A 21,743-nucleotide genomic window follows, 5' to 3' on the forward strand; every position below is an offset into this window, starting at 1 on the left:
CACAGCTTTAATCAAATCATTCATCATCCATAAGTTGTGATGGAAAAATGTCTGCAAGCGTGCAGGAGCCATTTTTAGAGACATCACTCCTGTGTTATAATGTTAATTGAAGTTTATCAGGTCAGATGACCAATAGATGATAAGAAATATACTCTACTGATTATAGAGTGAAAAGTACTTTGCTAAGCAAATTAAATGAGGTTAGGCTGCAACTTGAAACGTTACATAAAAGTTCAGTTGGTGATGCATGAAAGAAAATAATTTTCTTCTACAAATCTATTGGAGAATTCTGATTGTAAGAAATGAAAATATTCAAGAGTGAAACTGTTGGAAAAGTGAAGGTTTTGTGCAGCTGGGTGTTGCAGCCCCTTTAGAGGAAATGTAAACTTGGTTTAATGAGGTTAAAACAGAAACTGGGATGATCCAGACACATTTATGTTTCTTTAATCCCCACAATAGTTTGAGTTTGTGCTCAAATGTCTTAAAAAGCTGTTTGAGTGATAAGTTAGGCTTTAATGTGTAAACTTGATTAGATAAGACAATGTACCACTGAACACAGGAGGGATATGCTGAAAATGGTCTGTGAACACCTCGTAGATATTCTATTAAAATCATTCATGATTGTGATCAGTGTAATATAAGCATTATATGATTATTAAGCTTTTGATAATGCTGTGATTCAATCTGAAACCAAATTGAGTCTAATCTAAAATAATAATAAAATTATATATTATTATTATATATTATTCAGAAACAAGACATTTCTAATTCACCTCAGACCTTGAGCTGTGCTCTACATGTAATGATAGTGTATGTTATGATTAGAGCAGATGATATGAGACCATCAGGAGAGACTGTTAAAAGTATGAGCTGTCTGATGCAGAAAGTGAGTTTGTCATCCTTGAATGATGGATTCAAGATTTGAATGATGCTCGCTCTGGCTCAAGTTCAGACATAGGCTTAAGCAACCATGAGCCACGATACGCGTGAAGATAATCAGCATGTATCAAGTGGGCTTGTTAAACAGCTCTGATAGGAGAAAGTCAATGAGCACGCAATAAAGTGGACTTGTTAGGGCCAGTTTACCACCAGCCTGCAAAGTTGAACTTCATTTGTATTTAAAGACAGACTTAAAGAAATTCTTATTTAAACTGGTGATAAAATCCAGGTCAGATACAGTTACATACAAACATACAGTACACACTGCTGCTCAAAGGGAGGTCAGTTAGAAAAGTCCCTGATTTAATAAAAAATGGCTTAATGTAACATCACATGAAGGTTATCAGTAATGTTTTCACAGCTTTAATCAAATCATTCATCATCCATAAGTTGTGATGGAAAAATGTCTGCAAGCGTGCAGGAGCCCATTTTAGAGACAATCACTCCTGTGTTATAATGTAATTGAAGTTTATCAGGTGAGATGACCAATAGATGATAAGAAATATACTCTTACTATTATTAGAGTTGAAAAGTACTTTGCTAAGCAAATTAAATGAGGTAGGCTGCAACTTGAAACGTTTACATAAAAGGTTCAGTTGGTGAGCATGAAAAAAAATAATTCTTCTACAAATCTATTGGAGAATTCTGATTGTAAGAAATGAAAAATATTCAAAGAGTGAAACTGTGGAAAAGTGAAGTTTTGGCAGCTGGGTGTGCAGCCCTTTAGAGGAAAATGTAAACTTGTTAATGAGGTTAAAACAGAAACTGGATGATCCAGACACATTTATTGTTTCTTAATCCCACAATAGTTGAGTTGTGCTCAAAGTCTAAAAAGCTGTTTGAGTGATAAGTTAGGCTTTAATGTGTTAAACTTGATTAGATAAGACAATGTACCACTGAACACAGGAGGATTATTGCTGAAAATGGTCTCTGAACACCTCTGTAGATATTCTATAAAAATCATTCATGATTTGTGATCAGTGTTAATATTAAGCATTATATATATTAAGCTTTGATAATTGCTGTGATCAATCTGAAACCAAATTGAGTCTAATCTAATAATAAAAAAAAATTATTATTATATTATATTATTATAATATTATATCAGAAAACAAGACATTTCTAATTCACCTCAGACCTTTGAGCTGTGCTCTACATTGTAATGATAGTGTAGGTATGATTAGAGCAGATGATATGAGACCATCAGGAGAGACTGTTAAAAAGTTATGAGCTGTCTTGATGCAGAGAAAGTGGAGTTGTCATCCTTGATGATGGATTCAAGATTTGAACGATGCTCTGCCTCTGTGCTCAAGTTCAGACATAGGCTTTAAGCAACCATGAGCCACTGATACGCGTGATAGATAATCAGCATGTATCAAGTGGCTTGTTAAACAGCTCTGATAGGAGAAAGTCAATGAGCACGCAATAAAGTGGACTTGTTAGGGCCAGTTACCACCAGCCTTGCTAAGTTGAACTTCATTGTATTTAAAGACAGACTTTAAAGAAAATCTTATTTAAACTGGTGATAAAATCCAGGTCAGATACAGTTACATACAAACATACAGTACACACTGCTGCTCAAAGGTGGAGGTCAGTTAGAAAAGTCCCTGATTTTAATAAAAAATTGGCTTTAATGTAACATCACATGAAGGTTATCAGTAATGTTTTCACAGCTTTAATCAAATCATTCATCATCCATAAGTTGTGATGGAAAAATGTCTGCAAGCGTGCAGGAGCCCATTTTTAGAGACAATCACTCCTGTGTTATAATGTTAATTGAAGTTTATCAGGTCAGATGACCAATAGATGATAAGAAATATATCTTACGAATTAAGTTGAAAATACTTTGCTAAGAAAATAAATGAGTTAGGCTGCAACTTGAAACGTTTACATAAAGTTCAGTTGGATGCATGAAAGAAAATAATTTCTTCTACAATCTATTGGAGAATTCTGATTGTAGAAATGAAAATATTCAAGAGTGAAACTGTTGGAAAAGTGAAGGTTTTGTGCAGCTGGGTGTTGCAGCCCCTTAGAGGAAAGTAAACTTGGTTTATGAGGTTAAAAGAAACTGGATGATCCAGACACATTTATGTTCTTAATCCCCACAATAGTTTGAGTTGTGCTCAAATGTCTTAAAAAGCTGTTTTGAGTGATAAGTAGGCTTTTAATGTGTTAAACTTGCATTAGATAAGACAATGTACCACTGAACACAGGAGGGATTATTGCTGAAATGGGTCTCTGAACACCTCTGTAGATATTCTATTAAAATCATTCATGATTGTGATCAGTGTTAATATTAAGCATTTATATGATTATTTAAGCTTTTGATTAATTGCTGTGATTCAATCTGAAACCAAATTTGAGTCTAATCTAATAATAATAATAAAATGTATTATTATACAAATGTATTATTATTATTATAATAATATTCAGAAACAAGACATTTCTAATTCACCTCAGACCTTTGAGCTGTGCTCTACATTGTAATGATAGTGTATGTTATTGATTAGAGCAGATGATATGAGACCACCAGGAGAGACTGTTAAAAGTTATGAGCTGTCTTGATGCAGAGAAAGTGGAGTTTGTCATCCTTGAATGATGGATTCAAGATTTGAACGATGCTCTGCCTCTGTGCTCAAGTTCAGACATAGGCTTTAAGCAACCATGAGCCACTGATACGCGTGATAGATTAATCAGCATGTATCAAGTGGGCTTGTTAAACAGCTCTGATAGGAGAAAGTCAATGAGCACGCAATAAAGTGGACTTGTTAGGGCCAGTTTACCACCAGCCTTGCTGAAGTTGAACTTCATTTGTATTTAAGACAGACTTTAAAGAAAATTCTTATTTGAACTGGTGATAAAATCAGGTCAGATACAGTTACATACAAACATACAGTACACACTGCTGCTCAAAGGTTGGAGTCAGTTAGAAAGCCCTGATTTTAATAAAAATTGGCTTAATGTAACATCACATGAAGGTTATCAGTATGTTTTCACAGCTTTAATCAAATCATTCATCATCCATAAGTTGTGATGGAAAAATGTCTGCAAGCGTGCAGGAGCCCATTTTAGAGACAATCACTCCTGTGTTAATGTAATTGAAGTTATCAGGTCAGATGACCAACAGATGATAGAAATATCTTACTAATTATTAGAGTGAAAAGTACTTTGCTAAGCGAAATTAAATGAGGTTAGGCTGCAACTTGAAACGTTTACATAAAGGCTCAGTTGGTGATGTATTTAAATTTCACACATTAGCAATGTGTATTCACCATTTTTTTTTGTTTATTCTGAGTTTAGTGTTATTTGTGAGTGTTGTTTTTATTGCACAGTTTTACTCTGTTGTATCACATGTTTTTAGTCTTTTATTTTTACATTGTTTAATCCACTGTGGATGGCTGGGCATCGGACAAATGACTGATAGTGATCACCTGCTGAGGCATGTGGTGTCCAGTGGTGTCCTTTGAGTTGTTAAAGGTCGTATTAAAAGGAAGCAAGCTGAGCACTGGAAGGAGAGAGGCCCTAGATTGGAAGAGGAACGCATGAAGCCCAGGTGGAAAAGAGGGAGCCGCTGTGTGATCGTGGGGTGTGACGCCTCATCTGGAGACCCGTCAGCGTGATGTGGTCACCCAGTCCCGACAGCAGGAACGGCGACAGTAGGAGACAACGTGTGTGATTGACATCACGGCAGATGTATACCACTGCCTGCATTGTGAGTAGTGGCTGACTGTTGTTCACTGGGTGCAGCCGTGTTAGGAGAGGGTCGCCATGGCTATAAGCCAGGGCAGCTTCCGGGATGATGGTTCTGGCTCCTATTTGTTTTAACTTACAGATGATGGCGTGAGGGGAGCCGCGGTGGTATCGAGCGACGGACTCCAATGCAGAATGCAAACTGGGCTGGGATGTGATGGCCCAGTGGACGGACGAGACTGGGACAGGAGGCTCCTCGTCTGCCTGGCACGAGGCTGGCGTGTAGCCCGCTCAGCAAGAGGAATTTCTGTCCAGCTCAAGAACACAAGGAATATTCATCCTGGGTTGTGGGACTGGGTGGATTCTGTGCATGAAGAGAATTGTATTTTACCAGTTTAGAATAATCTTATCTAGTCTCGGAGGGAATTTTAGTATATTGAGAAAAATGTTGTTGTGAATTGGCTTGATTTAAATCAAATTGAACTGCATTCAATTAAAGCCAAATATAACTTGTAATCAAATCTATTCAAATGTAAAGTCATCTCACTCAATTGGACAACTAGCACTAAAAATACACTGACATCCTCTGTTCCCAATTAGCAGATCAGAGGTTGCTGTTTATTTGTCACTTAATACTTGAATAGTTTTATCCTGTTATGAATAAACATTTAAAAATGACATTGCTTCATTGATTAATTCTTTGTCTGTGTCAGTCCTTTAAATGTTGTTCCTCCATAATTATTCTAGAGTCTTTACAGTGCTCAGCGACTGCTGTGATTTGGTGCTACATACATAAACTTGAAGTGAATGAATCCACCTGTTCACAGGAGATCACAGGAAGATGACACCAAACATCAGAAGATGTTATCGTGCGCCACAGTAAGGGTGGTTTCTTGGGATTAAAAGCACATAATAAACTACAGCAGAAGCTCACATAAGCAGGAAATAAGCAGGCAGCACTTCATCTGCTAATGCACGTTTGCACTTTTATTGTTGTCTCATTCATTAACAGTTCAATGGTGCAAGATTACCATACACACAATTAGGATATCTGCATGACACATCTATGCTGTACAGCGAATGGATTATAATTATTACAAATACAGTAAACATATTTACATTTTAGTTCAAGCTCCATACAACATAGATATTTACAAAGTATGAAAATGAAACCGGTCTGACAAGTAATAAACAGCGTTAATGACGTTTTTTTTCTCCTTTTGGTGAACAAATCTGAAAGGGGGCGGGGTTAACTGATATTAATTGTCAGAGGGGGAAAATATCATGGCTAGTTTTGTTTGAAAGGCATCAGTGGAAAAACAAACACACACAGAAAAAAGTGATGAGGTGAAGAAAGACACATTAAGTGTGCTGTTGTTTTAGATGTCACCAGCTACTTTGTATAGTCCTATATCCCTGATATTAGAAAAAATTGAAATGAGTTAAAATACACCTTTATTTTGATAGAGTTCAGATGGATGCCTAGCATGACTAATGAGTAGATATCTCCCCCCCCCCAAAAAAAAAAACCAACAGACTTCTAATTCACTCAAACCGCTTTCTAATAAAGAGGAAGCACTAATGTAACTCACCTCCTCAGTCGAGCTGCAGGGGTTACATTTTAGGTCTCCTCCCCCCCACTCTCTCTCTCTCTTACATTCAAACCCTCTCTTAGTTCACACTAGAACAGGCCGCCACACCATCATTTGGTTTAATATGAGTGCAACAACTAAACCGCACAGACTTTATTGACCAGTTAGTTGAACCTTTTATTAATATGTGCAAAGAGCTGCAAACTGCAAACTGCAACACTGCAAACAATAAATACACAATCCAAAATAAAAACACCTCTGCAAATGAAGTGGAAAGGTTGCTCTGGCGGTGCTTTGCATCAACATGTATATGAGGTCCATTGCACTTTTGAGATTTGATCTGTGCATAGGTGCATCTTTGATGTGCAGCTCAGAGATCCACAATCCAGCACGTTTCTGTTTCTCTGACCGTCAGGCTGGCTGACCCGAGGTCACGTCAGAGCTTTGTTTTTATCTATATGTAACAGACAGTCGGTTATGAGGGGCCGTACAAGCCAAAATTCATTCTTTCACCCTCACATACATATATTTTCTTTCACATACATATACTTTCACTCTCATATAGTTTTATTTAAATTTTATATTTAGATATTTTATTCTCATGTTTACACATATTTAACACACACATTGCAATATTGTGCTCTCTTATACATGTATTTAATGTACATATTTACAAATTTCACTCTAACATACATGCATTTTCATTTATGCATTCCTACATTTGCTCTCATTATATGCATTCAGTACGCATTTAATCTCACAAATAATATACGTATGCAAGAGAATAATGTATGTGAATGAATATAGTATATAATGAGTATAGTGGAAACGAGAGTTCATAAAAAGTGTCACTGTCACTCTTTCTAGGCTCTGTCACTTTTTTACTGGAACAGCATGGTAAAGTAGGCCTAGGCTGCCATCTAGTGGCAGTCTGTTGTTACTACAATATATGAAATTGTGTTTCTATTGGAAATATAATTCAGCGCCACCGAGCCGCTCTCCCGGTTACAAAGTGAACCTGTTTTTTTAGACAGATAAATCACTAAGCACAGTGAAGCTTTTGGTTTTGTAAAAGTGTTTCTTATTCAAAATGCATGTTGATTTTTATAAGGTTGAAGAGCAGTTAGCAGTGCATTGATGGACATCTTTAAACTATTAATTGAAGAATCTTTGGTCATGAACTAGAAACGTGAGCTCCAGGTGAGACTGCACAGAAGAACAAGTGTCCTTAAACTGCATCAACTGATGACTTCTTACAATTGTATTCTACTGTGTGTTTTTATCATTGAACATTTATGTCTTTGTGTACACATCCTAACACAAGCTACTGTAACTTAGAGAAGCTCAGCAATATATTATTAAGTACACAAACAGTTCCAGGTGCTGGACTGTTTGAAGGCCCCACTTTGGATCATGTGAAGGACGTTCAGTTTTTTGTTACAGGCATTGAAGGGTTAATGCTGTTAATTGCATAGTACAGTGATAGATAACTTGGTAGAGCTGGTCCACCTTATGAACCAAAGAATAATATCTAGTATGTTGTGAATGAAAAAAATAAATGGTATGACTGTTCATTTACCGAACCCTAACCTGTGAGATCAGGCTCACATCTCTGACCATAGAAATGGTGGACTTTTCAGGAAATGTACTTAAAAAATAAAAACAAGAGTAAGATGGGAAAGTCAGAAGGAAATAAGAAACTTTCTCAATTGTGAGAAATTTTGTGAGAATTTTAACTGGATTGTCTGTGGTATAACTGGCCTGTAACAAGAGGAGTCACCAACTGCTGACCATTACAAAGGAAGAGGTTTTAGGACTTCCAAACCATCTTCACTGTTCCCATCAGGAGGCATCCATTTCTTTGTTACACCCTATGCTTTGAGAAACACACTATTATCACACCACAGTGAGCCAGTTGCATGAACAGCAGCCTAATCAGACTTCTGCAGAGTCTCAAAGTTTTTTTGGAGTCTGCTTCTCGTGTCCAACAGGAAGAATTCTGTCCATAAACAAAGGATTTTAAAATGTACCATTTTTTTTCTTTTTACTTTTGTAAAGTAACCTAAAATTATTATTGCCTCAAAGGGATTTATACTCTGAGCTATGGGCTTTTTGTTTTTTAAATGTTGTCCTAAGCGGCCAACGAATTGTTAATGCATGATTAAAGTGAACTGTTAATTTATCGTTTCTGGTTTTACTATAAACAGACAGGGGACACTTGTGTTTTCTTTCTTCCTCAAATGATCAGATAAGATGCTAAATCTGTGAAACAACCTAACTTCTAACTTCGTTAAATGTCATAAATTCCGTTTTCATGGATGCCTGGATGTTAAACTCAATTGTTACACCTGGTAGAGCAGAACACTGATGATTTTATTAAAGATGAAAGACTTTAGACAGTTTTTCAACTCTCAGTAATGCCACAGTGATCATTTGATATATGGACCTGCAGCGGCTTGGAGGGAAAAAAGAAGGAACACACACACGTAAAGGAAGCACTCAAAACATGTGGTTATCCTAACTGGGCGTTCATAAAGTCAGCAAAGAGGCACAGAAAAGAAGATGAGACACCAGCGAGGGAGGATAAGAAAGACAGACGCAACAACGTTGTCATCCCCTATGTAGCCGCTGTATCAGAGAAACTCAGGAGAGTTTTCTCCAAACACGACATCCCAGTGTACTTCAGACCCAGCAACACACTCAGACAGAAACTGGTTCACCCGAAAGACAAAACTCCAAAACACAGACTTAACAACGTGGTGTATGCTGTACAGTGCAGCGAGGAATGCCCAGACCTCTACATTGGAGAGACCAAACAGCCACTTCACAAGCGTATGGCACAACATAGAAAAGCCACCTCCACAGGACAAGACTCAGCAGTCCATCTGCATCTAAAGGATAAAGGACACTCTTTCGAGGATGCCAATGTTCACATTTTGGACAGAGAGGACAGATGGTTTGAAAGAGAAGTGAAAGAGGCCATCAATGTCCACTGTGAGTGACCATCTTTGAACAGAGGCGGTGGTTTACGACACCAACTGTCTGCCATCTATAATCCAGTTTTGAGTTCCCTCCCCAAACGCCTTAATGCCCACTCACATCCTGGGCCATCTGACCTCAGGAATTCACATGACAAGGTGGGGCCAGGTTTCACAATGAGCTCACCCGAAACCCTGGCTGATTAGGTCCCACACCCGCTTTCACACCTTGGCGCATGTGATTAGAGGATCACCAGGGGGTCCTTTGTCCCTCCTTGGGGGGATACTCCCACAGGGTTTAAATCTGGGACTCTCGGCCATTTGACCTTAGAACTGAAGAAGCTTCTCGGATGAGAGGTGAAACGTCTTCAAGCAACTTAAAGAAGTCCAGACGCTTTTCTTTGCAAACTCCTTTGACTACGATGACCTGGATGACTGAGAACCTTCACAGACACACTCAATGTACTGCTACTGTGAGCATAGAGTGATGAATAAAAAGCAGAAGTAAAATGAGTTCTGTATGTTTCCTTCATAAGAAATGTCTCCAGGTCATCATATATAGCTGTTTCTAAAAATTGTGACATTTTAGAATGAACACAGTTATGAACCTGGAGAAAGCTAAAAAAAAATGTTCTCAAGAAAAATTAAAATATGACTTCAATTGTTGAAAGTTCATCAATGTGATGTTTTGATACAGGTCGCCGATCATTTGTAACCTGTTGTTACGCCACATATGAAACAGACTGCAAGACATTCCTGCAACAAAGTCTGTGTTTCTCAATAAAGGGGTTAAAAATAATGTGCCGTCTTCTCTATCCAACCGCTTACGTATCTCCCACCAAACCCTAATTATGCTATAGTATTTGGGTTATTCTTAATCTCTGTTTGTAATTTCGTTTTGTCCCAGACAACTAAACTCCAAAGTGAAGGTGGCTTAATTTTTAAGTTTTTTTGCGTAAACCTGAGCAAAAATAAGACTTGTTTAATCCTACAGACTGCGCTTGTGAAACCAGCTGCAGATCTAAACCACAGTGAACACTGGTGGGTTAGACTGCGCTCTCCAACATCATAATCAAATCAAACAAATGAGGAAATCTATGTTTGGAAGAATCCTCAAAGATTAAAACGGTTCCATTTTGTCTTACTTGCTTGTTTGCTTGTTAATTTTTTCAATATGTCACCTTTTTGTACAGTGACACATTCATCAAATGAGAATCTGAAACACAGGGCACTCCAAGCTGGTTGGACATATTGATGACTTGCTTGAACTCACATCTGCTTCCAATTAGTGGTGATTAGAAGCTTTCCCTTGATTCTCAGTGGAGGAAAACCAGCAGGTCTACTGGCTCTTGTTAAGGTGCAAAGAGTTATTTCAAGCCTACAATAGTCAGTGGCTGTTAAATCAGCTTTAGTGCTGATATCTTACACTCAATCTCATGTATGAATTTAACAAATAACTATTACTTCTTTTTGTAGTTGTTGTTGTTTTTAAGTTAGTGAAATGACTCAGGAAAACAGTGTTTGTATGCAGTCTGTTGACATGGACTTGACTTGTCTTCCTCCTGGCAACACGTCCCTGCAACAGGTAATGTTTATTTTTGTTTGTTTGTGTTTTTATTGCATTACCATTGCTGCCAATTCTTCGCTTACTTGAGGAGTCTGTCCCAGTTACTGAATGGAGGGACTGGAAAAAACAGTTTAAACTCAGCTCCTCTGCTTTGATTGGTCTTTTTCTGTTGTTAGACTGATGTGCCCGGTGCAGCTGAACAGCAGACAATGAGCGTTTATCTCAGAGTGAGGCCTTTCTCTAAAGAGGAGCTCTCTAACAATGAGGATCAGGTACACTCGAACATACTGGGATGACCAATAAGGAAAAACCAGTGTGTATCCTCTCTGCTTTCTTCTGCAAGTGTTGTAGCTCATCTGCACATTTCCATCAATATAAGGGACTGGAACATTTTGTTTTAAAACACAAGAGTTCTCCCTACCTCCCCTTGGATTAGATGATCTTGTAGCCTAATACTATTTAAGAGCAGTTGTCTTGCATTCAAAATAAAACTAATGGAAAGAGCACCTGATTTAAGACGTAGTTGCCACTTTTGCACCAACTGGCCCATGCCAGTTCTGACTTTCACCTGTTATGAGATGGTTTGATTTACAAAGACTGTTAAACACTTTGTTTTCCCATCTCTCAGGCTTGTGTTGTGATTGAAAACAGCCAGACGGTGACACTGAATGCACCAAAAGGTTCTGCCACCATGAAGAGCAGTGAGAAAGGAATTGGCATGTCACTCCACAAATTTTCTTTTTCACAGGTCAGTAACATTTGAAATGACCCATTTTCTCCCCCCTTTTATGTCAATAATTGTCGACTTTTTATCTTCTGTTGCCTTTTAGATTTTTGGGCCTGACACAACACAGGCTGAGCTGTTTGAGAACACAGTCAAAAACCAAATGAGTGATTTCTTGGATGGGAAGAATGCACTGATATTCAGCTATGGTGTAACCAATGCTGGGAAAACCTTCACAATCCAAGGTACGGACAGAAGCACAATATCCTTGTGAAGTTCAAGTCGTGCAAAGTTCTTCTGGTAATGTTTTGAAGTGCTGCAGGAACTCCAAAAGAGCCAGGAATACTGCCTCGAGTGCTGGAAAGCACTTTTCAGTACATTGGAGAACATCAGTATCAGGGAATGGACCTGAAGCCCTACCTCAGGAATGGTGTGCAGTCTCTGGATTTTGACCAAGTAAAGCAGGAAAGAAGCACTAAAGCTGCCATTTTTGCTTCAATTAAAGAAGTAAGGACTCAGTTCTGTCAAATGTATTCCAGAAAAGAGAAGATGGGAATAAAGCACTTGACTGTAGTGCTGTTTACATTCATATGTCTCTCCTCTGGTCTAGGAATGTGATCCTCTCAGAGTCAGTAGTTGTCTAGAGTCTTGTTTGGCCAGCCATCTTTCATCCTCTTCTGCATCTTCAACTCAAACGGGTACTACTCATTAGAATAGTGATTATTGTTGTGGATTCTTATTTTCTCTCTCTAGATAGATAGATAGATAGATAGATATTTATTTATTTATTAACGGTCTTCTGTGCTCCTACTTTAGTGCTGACCAGTAACCAGACAGAAGCAAATGACAGCCAGTTTGCCTTATGGGTGGCTTTCTTTGAAATCTACAATGAGCATGTGTACGATCTTCTCCGGCCATCTTTGTGCTCCAAATCCAAGAAACGTGCCTGTCTCCGTGTATGCGATGATGGTGCTGGAAATGCTTATGTTAAAGGTGTGGAAATGACCTTGCCTTGTGTTCTTAAATTAGCAGGTGAATGTTAGCATTAATGAATGAAAGGAAAAACATTTGTTTTGATTTCAGACCTCATTTGGATCAACATTCATAACCTGGGTGAAGCCTCCAAGCTGCTACAGTTTGGGAATAAAAACAGAAGTGCTGCAGCCACAAAGATGAACCACTCATCTAGCCGAAGGTAAAACCAGTTAAGCTTATCATGGATGTGGTGTTAAATAACCTGTTCAAAACTCACACAGGCTTTCCTTACAGCCACAGCATATTTACCATGAAGTTACTGAGGATCAATGGAGGGACGGCTGAAAGGGTCTCTGAGTAAGTATATACAAGTATAAGTTCACTAAGTGAAAAGGCAATAAGCAATTTAATATAAAGATGAAAAATGATCAACTCAAAATTAAACAAATGTGTAATGCTAAATGAGAATTTGATTTTTAAGGCAAATAAAGCATACTGACAATCTAAAATGGCAATCAATAAAAATAAATGTAAAGTGTACTTAATAATATTTTTTTGCAACTAATTTCTCAAATTGAAAATCATGCTAAAAATCCCTACTAACAATCATGGTTCCATCTCAGTTCATCAATATTTTAGACGGTGGTGTCCTCATAAAAGTACTAAAATGCATTAACGCTGCAGTAATGCTAATGAAGATCATATTTAAATCAAAAATGTAATCTAGTACACTTGGACAGAGTATCTAATAATTGTATCTGATATGTTGATGCATGCTCAATCATCCAGGTAAGTAAATCCCAAAGAGTTGACCTTAAACAATAACTGAACCTAGCCAAATTAGTGGGCTAGGCCACTTCAGTTATTGTGCAAATGTATTGTTTATAAGGTTGGGGAAACCTGCAGTCAGCTGAGACTGAAGAAGTCACTTGGATGAGCGACTCCCACTGAAAACGCTACGTCCAGATGAACAGAATGAACTCTTTGGGAATGGTATCTGATACTTATATTATCAAAAATATTAGTGCAGTTAAAAATGGTGCAAAATCAGGCTGGTTCAGCGGTACAAAAAATGGAATATTGTGTCAACGTGATATTTATCTTGCATCTTTGCTATAGAAGTGCTTCTCATAGTGGTTTTTGGGCTCATGTTTTAATTTTTAAATAACCTAAAATGGCTCTTCAAGTACTGGAAAATAAAATGGATCACATGAAATGAGTCAGGGAATGTTTGGGGGCCTTCAGCGGGAGTTATTAGGTGAGAAATCTGATTCATTGCCGGGACTAAGACACTAATATGTCCACCTTTTTTGTAAACATAAATTGTGAAACTATGATTCTCCTGTTTTGTTTTTCTCTCGCAGGTTCTCTCTCTGTGATCTGGCCGGCTCAGAAAGATGCAACAAAACAAAGACATTTGGAGAGAGGCTTAAGGAGGCGGGTAACATTAATAATTCCCTGCTTATTTTGGGGAAGTGTATCACTGCGCTCCGCAACAGTGGGCCTGAAAGGTACAGTGAGACCATCACCACCAGAGCAAACATGAGCGTTAACACAAAATGCTAAAGTTTTGGTTTGTTTTAAGTAATGTAACTTTTGTCACATCTTGTCCTCGTTAGCGTTATTGTATGTTGGTTATGGTGTTGTCAAAGGAATAAATGAACCTTAATGGCGGATGGTTATGTGTTTTTAAACCTTTTGAATGCTTTTATGTTGTTGTCCATCAGAACGAGGAGCAGCTACATCCCCTTCCGAGAAAGCAAGCTCACCAAGCTGTTCCAGGCTTTCTTCTGCGGGAAGGGAAGACCCTCCATGGTTGTCAACATTAACCAGTGTGCTTCCACATATGACGAGACTCTCCATGTCATGAAATTCTCAGCTGTTGCCAAACAGGTTAGCCCGAGTTCAAAATGCAGAAGGATACACAGAAAAGGCCTTGGTGACGTGAAGCACTGATCTCAGCTGTGATTTGTGTAGGTGGTGCAGGTGATCCCAGATAAGACTCTAGAATCTCTGGCTCCTCGTCTCGTGGGCCGTGATGGCAAGCCCCTGCTGAGGAACGGGGTGATTGACAGCGACGTCTTGGAGAGTTACCTCTCTGAAGATGAGCTGCTTGATGAAGAAGAGGAGGCTGACATGTCTTTGTTGCCACAGAGTGTAAAAAAAAAAAAAAAAAAAAAGTCTTCCATTAAATATTATGATTAAGCTGAAAGCATACCTTATGCCCAACAGTAGCTAGAAAGAAGCAGCAGCATGCCTGTACTCATGATGTTCTTGAAAGATAATGGCTAACATTATAGAAATTGTTTTTTGGTTGTTGTTGTTTTTTTGGGGGGGGGGTTGTCTCATTTCTAATATTAACGTTCATTTGTTTCAATCTTTTATTTTTCATAGGAACTTTTGAATATGGTTGAGAATTTAAGAACAAAGCTACTGGCTGAGCGAAGAAAAAACCTGCTGCAGGAAATCGAAATTCGCAAAGAAATGGGAGACGCCATGTTGCAGCAGCTCATGGAAAGTGAAGAACTCCGCAAGTATGTGCTGTTTTGCAAAAGCGGGCCAGCGATCTTCCATAAATGTGTATGCTGTTAGTGGTGATTTCATGTGAAGTTGATCATTTTCCAATATTATCTTCTGCAACTGTAAAGTCGTCAGATCGAAGAGCTGAAGGAGAGCTACCAGGATAAACTGGAAAACACATTTGAGATGTACAAGGATGCTATTAAAGAACATGCTTATCAGAGCGCTATGACCAATCTGGAGGATAACTATGTACCGCTCGATGAGTTCACTGCAGAACAGGAGAAAGTGGAGGTATGTTTCAATTAGCTGTTGAAATATCCCGTCTAAACTTTTTCCCAGGGTCTTGCTAAATTCACTGCTGTACTGATGTAAGGGAATCCTGAATAAAAGATTTGTCAAACAATGGTTCAATCGCTAAACTGCACATTAGCTATGCTGATTTAAGTAGCCAACACCCTGAGATACTGATGATAAATACAACAGCTTTGACTCTTCTTGACTGTGTAGGCCCTCAGGCGTAGAGTGTCAGAGTTGGAGGCCTTGACTTCGAGGACCGGTGTAGTTCCTGCTGCTCCAACTGTGGATCAATCGAGCCAGACTGAACCACTGAAAGAGGCAGGAGAAGCAGGTTGGCATCCAGTTAGTGGGTTTTTTGTTTTGTTTCATAGATGTGCATTTTCCTTTGGATGGTGGCACACATTTCTCATCGTTGCTCCACTTTGTACACCATCACAGTACATATATAGACTTGAGTAGACTTTTACTTTTAGACTTTAGACCTTTTTTTAGAATTTACTCATTTTTTTTTTAAAACTTCCTTGAAATAACAATAGGAACTTACTTAGAAAGTTGACAAATGCAATGATTTTAGAGAAATGTAGTGCCTCAAGGTTTTAAAGACTGATGAAATTATTTAGTAGTTTCAAGTATATTTATGAATAAGGACTATTTTAAATTTTCGAAAGGATTAAAAAAAGAACCCCTTCAAAATACAAAAAACTTGAATCCGTTCAATTTTCTTTTTATAGCGCAAAATCTCAAGTCACCTCGAGGCGGTTTATATTGAAAGGTTGAGACCCTACAAGAATGCAGAGAAAACCCCAATAATTAGATGACCCTCTATGAGCAAGCACTTGGGAACAGTGGGAAGAAAAACTCCCTTTTCATGGGAAGGGGTTTAATAGCAAAGTGGTTTCCTTGATTTTTAATTTTAGTTTCCTCCTCTTCATTTGTTGTAATTTTTATTTGCAATTAAGTTTTAGCTTTTTCATCATGAGGCCAGCATTTATTAAAACAGCAACAAACTCAACTCTACACAGGAGATGATCGATACAGGCGCCTTCACAGAGAGAAATGTGCCATAGAGAGGATGTGTGAGGATAAACAACAGGTAACAAGGACACAACTTTCCAGTTAAACACTGGCTCTGATTGGCTATGTAATTATGTCTGTGTTAATGTTTGCTCATCAGCTAATTTTGTCCCTGGAGAAAAGGCTGATGGAGCTTAATGAAACGCTACAGAAGGTCAGAGATGGTTTTGTGGAGAAATCAGCTGATCTTGAGGCTCTGCAGAGGACGGCTGACGATCAGGTGAGATGAAGCACAGCAGGAGTACACAACATGTTCTTGCTACCAAGGGTGGCACAACCAGATATTAGATTGATGGAGCAAATACTTTTCTCACAGCACAAGTAATGCCCGTCTAAATCAAATCAAATTATTTATTTTTAAAGAAAAAATCCATGGAGGAGATCCTACAGAAAAATGTGGAAAAAGACAAGGAGATTGTCTCGCTCAAGGCAGAAGTTGCCAAGCTCTCCCAGAAATCCCCTGTGCAAGCAAAGACCAAGCGAGGCCTTCTCGCCAACATCAAGGAGGCTGTCACGTCGCCACGGAAGGGTACGTCTGCCCGAACACTGAGGAAAACGGGCAAGACTGTACACCATTGAAAGCCCGGTAGCTGTACAACAACTGCACTCACCTGGTTAGTGCATGAAAATGTCCTCCTTTCAAGGAAAATTGCATTTGGTTTTTAAGAACTTCCTTTGGATTTGAAGAAAATCCCCTGAAACTAAGAATGAAATGTGTATTTTTGTGTGTGTGTCTTGTGATATAGTTTTTAAAAAATAAAATGAAATTTTACACTTAATGCTTCGCATATGAAGATGCACAGAGAATCTAAGCAATCTCCTTCTGTTTTTAGAAGGCTTCGTTTCCAAGCTCCATTGGTGTAATGCGAGTTCATGCTCACCATATATGTGCTGTCTTTTTATTTGGTGTATAGACTTTTTCCACATGAAAAAGCTCCTTCTGCATCCACTATAGAAATATAACCTGCTTCTTCCAAGCATGCATTCAGTACATGGAGCTGTTCAAAATAAGGCCATCCATTTTCCAGAGCCTTCAGGGGAAAGTAAACCACAAAGAACCTTGATAGGACAAAGCAATCATCTACAACTTTCAATACCCTTAAGTGCATCAGTTTACTTTCTAATCTGCTTATTAGTTTATCTTTACACACAGTCAATTCAAATCTTTAATTCTCACCTAGCGCAATGTATAACAAATTTCCAACATGCTAATAAAATATTTATGGAGTATATTGACCTTTACAGCTGAGTGAAGGAGGTGTAGCCACTGTGGTGTGCTTGAAGTAACAGAGCACAGCCGCCTCCTCAGTTAGTGAAGGGGCCATTGTGGTAGGCAGCCAGCTGCTCTCCTCTCTCTCTCTGGTATCGTTGATGGTTAATAAGATTAGCTGCCTGTCTTAGCCTGCGTCAGTGCAAAGAGGTCAATCACAGGATTAGCACCTTGCTTAACAGTTACATCATTTTTATTATCATTTTTTTCCTTTTTCTTCATTACTTTGACTTTTCCCCACTCCAGCATCCATAGCATGTTTAGGACCTGTAATTGCAATATAGTTGCTGCCGGGGAATATTGTAGCGCATCATGCTGCCTTGGGACTGAGTTTGTCTCGACCCTCAGCTACTGAATGAAGAATCTTCCAGGGGAAGAAGAGGAGCAGTGGCAGCCAGAGAAGTAAAAGGTAGCTGGGCCAAACTCTTGTCTGCTGTGGCAGAGTCCTAGACTCTGGACAAGTCATCCCTCATGCCACTTGTAAATAACAAAGTGGGCAATGACTGCACAGTTGGCGCAGACAAGACTTTGGCTGATGGGAAGGACCTGGTGGATTCTGTGATAAAGGTAAGCTGCTCCAAGTCTTCTCTTCTGGTCATAAAGAAAGCTCTGACTTCACTCTAGTCTCCTTTACATTTTTCTACTCCATTGTATTTGCACAGTCGAATGGATTTGTGGAAATGAATATGAAAAAATGGCTGGGAAGTTGATTTGTACACAGCAGTAATCTCCAGAATTTCATGTGAATACTTGGGATGTAAAGAGTTCAGTATTGCATGAGAATGTAAAACGTATGGAAAAATGAACTCCATTTGGTTTCAGCATTTCTATAGCTGTCGCCACATAAACATTTTACACACAGAACATGCACAAAAAGGGGGGAAAAGTAACATCCTTTATTCCCTACCCCTGTGGCTAAAAGTGCACTCTCACTGAAAAGAATTTCTTGGTCCACTGAGTATGTGCGACTCTCCTGCGTTAGATAATGCCGTGGACATGTCCAACATTTTCTCCCCATTAACATCAACTGTTTAATTTTAAAGTTATTTTTGTCAGTATGATTACATCTTAGTAAGCAGTTTACATCTTATTTTCCCAGTACCAAGAAGTCGATGGTATGATTTCTACACATTAACTGGTGTAAGCAGCCACAAATGAAGCACAGAAAACGACAAGACGGTGTTAATATTATTTAATATAACCTATTTTTCAAGTAAACGTTACCATTTAAGAATGGTATAGCACATCTGTGGTTTTACCGTCACCAGTGCACACTAGGAAAATGGGCCACTTGTACTCAGAGTACACAAGGTTGCTTTGGCTTATCTAGAAATAGATCAATGGTAATGAGATTATTTCTAATATTTTTAATGAATGAAACCACCTGCTAATCCCCCAAGGTTAAATGTATCGGCTGAAAGTAAATCATTCTTGCCGTATGATTTGGATCAGAAAACAAAACATGTACCTTTTTCTGCAGTTCAGTTACTGTTTCAAGCAGGTTAAGATGACTAATGTTCAGCTCGATCAGCTTTTCCCCCAAACAGTTTTGAGTTTTCTTTCAGTTTCGGTACTCTGATTCTATATGCGTGGGTTGGTGAAGTGTTTAGTAGAGAATAGCTGCTCAGAAGGTTAATGATGTGCAATACCTAATTAAGATTAGTGGTCTAAATACAGCAGGTGATATGGACAGCAAGGGCATGTCCCTACTATGAAAAACAAAAAGCCCACTCCTCTTGCAAACTTGGAGTTTGGCCAACTTGGAGGGTAATCATCTGGAATACTTTTGTTTAACTAGGAGTTCCTGAGCTCTGCATATTACCAAGCACTGTCAAATCTTTGTTGCAGGTGGTAGCATGTTACCGGCATTTGGCTGCATGTGTTGGTGGCTGCACAGACAGTTTGCAGCTGCGGGATGAGCTGAGACAAACAAGAGAAAAGGCCCTGAAGTTGGCCGAGGCCATCCGTCTGCAGCTGACCTCACATCTCCGGGACAAGAGCCTGCCCGAGGACCAACGCAAGGAGATGGAGCTCCTCTGGGTGGCCTTCTCCTCCAGTCTAGAGCTGCTCCATGTTGACATGTGCAAGGTTTTCAGCATAGGTGACAACTTCTCCTTAGCTAACACTGCTTCCTTGGTGCAGACTGGCCTACAAGGTAAATGCAAGCCTTTCACATACTACTGCTACTATATGCAAGCTGTTGTCAACTGAAATCGATCTTTAAGCAAAACCAAGAAAACTGCAAAATAACTGCACTACTTTAGTCTTCAGAGGTTGTTTTAGAGTGAATGCAGAGGAAACTCTGTTATTGTATCTTGTAATGACTACACTTGGAGGGGAAATGTAAAGTATTTAGCTGTTTTTCATCCCCTGCCGATAATATTTTATCAGAATTAATATGCTCAAATCTGCCATTGTGCTAACATTTAAAAGTAACTCATGTGAATAACCTGTAGCATCAGTAAAGGTGAAACATCTGGACTCTAGACCTCCATTTATTCAGTTTACTATTTTTCTGTTATCAGTGACGGATATAAATAAAGTGTGTGGAGCTGTGTGCTGCATCTTCAGCTTGAGTTGGTCCATCACACTGATACACAATATTTTCCAAATTTTTAAATGGACTGGTTCAGATATTAATGGCCCCCAGATGTTGGATGCTGCTGATTTATTTATCCCTCTGTAGTGCCACTGTGACGATATTACACTAGAATTTTTAAGCAATGAGGATTGCCACGAGATTTTGTGCAAATATTCACATTTCGTTTCCCCTCATGATGAAGTGAAAAGCATCTGCCACATTTTACAAATCACATCGTTGAGTTGTAAAAGCCAAAAGTGAATGGAAAGTTAAAATTTATGTTTCTGGTAATGCAGGAGGAGGCAGTGAGGTAGCAGCTCGAGCACTCAGTTTGGCCGAACTGAACCAGGAGCCTCCAACCCTTCCTGCTGGTCTTGAAAGCCAGGAACGGAGCGCCATGGAGCAGGAAATCAGCCAAATCGATCACATGATTGACGATATGGAGAAGAAAGTGAACGTGTTGCGCTGGATGGTGGAGCCCCGGGGGCCACAATACGCAGACCCGCTCAGCAGCACCGAGAGCGCCTCCCTGGCTCTGCTCAGCGTTGACGAGGAGCAGCCTGGACAAGAGCCTCTATGCCAGCGCAGTTTGATCTTTGTGCTCTTATTGCTGTTTGCTGTTGTTTTGGTGGCAGCCACGTTATCGGTCTGTCTTGTCCTTTTCTCATGAACAAAACCTTAATTTTTTTTTTTTTTTTTTTTTTGGTGCAACCTCAGAAATGCTCACTAATACTGTAACACTGGCAAGCTTTGCAGGTACAGTAGTGTTCTTTTAACTATATTCTTTGCAATGATGAAAAGGTGACTTTTTTTTTGTAAACCTTTATTAGTGCGTTCTACAAATACTGAAATTAATCTGGATGCAAACTTGTTTGCCATGTCTTGCAGTGAATCCAAGGCTGCCATATGCATTAAATAAAGTACATGACTGCCTGTTAGAACTCACTTTATACAATAAAACTATGGTTTATTTTACTTATACAACTGTTTGAAAAAAAAAAAAATGGAGCCAACATTGTAATTTTTTCCTGACTAGCTTTTGATGCACAAAAGGAGCAATTCTACTTTTTTTTTTTTTTTTTTTGTAAAGCAGCCAGAAAGGCACTTTCTATTCCTTATTGCAATTGAGAAGACATAGGTGCAAATGCTTCTTAATATATGTGATCATGTATTTTATATATAATGTGCTGTAGAGAACTGATGATTTTTAGTACAGTTGTACAATATAAAAGTATCAACTTTGATATGAAACTGCCTTCTTGGGGTGTTTTTGTTTTGTAAATTATTACCTCAAAGCACAACTTTGGATCCAAAATCATCTCAAGTCTTGAATAAGTTACTGCAGGCTGACAAGTCCCTAAAAGATGGCTGCCATACCGTCTCGCTCCTCTTAGGTTCGTTCAAAGCCATGACATAACCGTTCAGCCACTGGAAATTATTTTCACATTCATGGAAGAAAGAGTGTATAAACTATAGTATAGATAGGAGCAGATTCTCAAATTCCCAGACCAGTAAATCAAATCTGAAAGGTTG

At 38.8% G+C, this 21,743-nt stretch overlaps 2 protein-coding genes across 2 annotated transcripts; both read left to right on the plus strand.

Annotated features, from left to right (window-relative positions):
- Positions 1 to 10,417: 10,417 nt before the first annotated feature.
- On the plus strand, positions 10,418 to 17,138 carry zgc:56231 (kinesin-like protein KIF20A). The gene is made up of 19 exons (XM_013264994.3): positions 10,418 to 10,556; positions 10,676 to 10,784; positions 10,943 to 11,038; positions 11,395 to 11,514; positions 11,597 to 11,735; positions 11,813 to 11,997; positions 12,101 to 12,188; positions 12,307 to 12,483; positions 12,574 to 12,685; positions 12,760 to 12,822; positions 13,830 to 13,976; positions 14,193 to 14,358; positions 14,443 to 14,622; positions 14,860 to 14,999; positions 15,114 to 15,279; positions 15,496 to 15,616; positions 16,308 to 16,378; positions 16,460 to 16,579; positions 16,723 to 17,138. Exons 2-19 carry the CDS (start codon positions 10,701 to 10,703, stop codon positions 16,936 to 16,938), a joined length of 2,391 nt encoding a protein of 796 aa, XP_013120448.2. The 5' UTR covers positions 10,418 to 10,556; positions 10,676 to 10,700; the 3' UTR covers positions 16,939 to 17,138.
- A 137-nt stretch (positions 17,139 to 17,275) lies between these two features.
- rgs9bp (regulator of G protein signaling 9 binding protein) lies at positions 17,276 to 21,461 on the plus strand. Its single transcript, XM_005461409.4, has 3 exons — positions 17,276 to 18,196; positions 19,478 to 19,784; positions 20,507 to 21,461. Exons 1-3 carry the CDS (start codon positions 18,101 to 18,103, stop codon positions 20,878 to 20,880), a joined length of 777 nt encoding a protein of 258 aa, XP_005461466.1. The 5' UTR covers positions 17,276 to 18,100; the 3' UTR covers positions 20,881 to 21,461.
- Positions 21,462 to 21,743: the final 282 nt, after the last annotated feature.

Source organism: Oreochromis niloticus, linkage group LG9, assembly GCF_001858045.2.
Source record: "Oreochromis niloticus isolate F11D_XX linkage group LG9, O_niloticus_UMD_NMBU, whole genome shotgun sequence".
Classification (NCBI taxonomy): Eukaryota; Metazoa; Chordata; class Actinopteri; order Cichliformes; family Cichlidae; genus Oreochromis; species Oreochromis niloticus.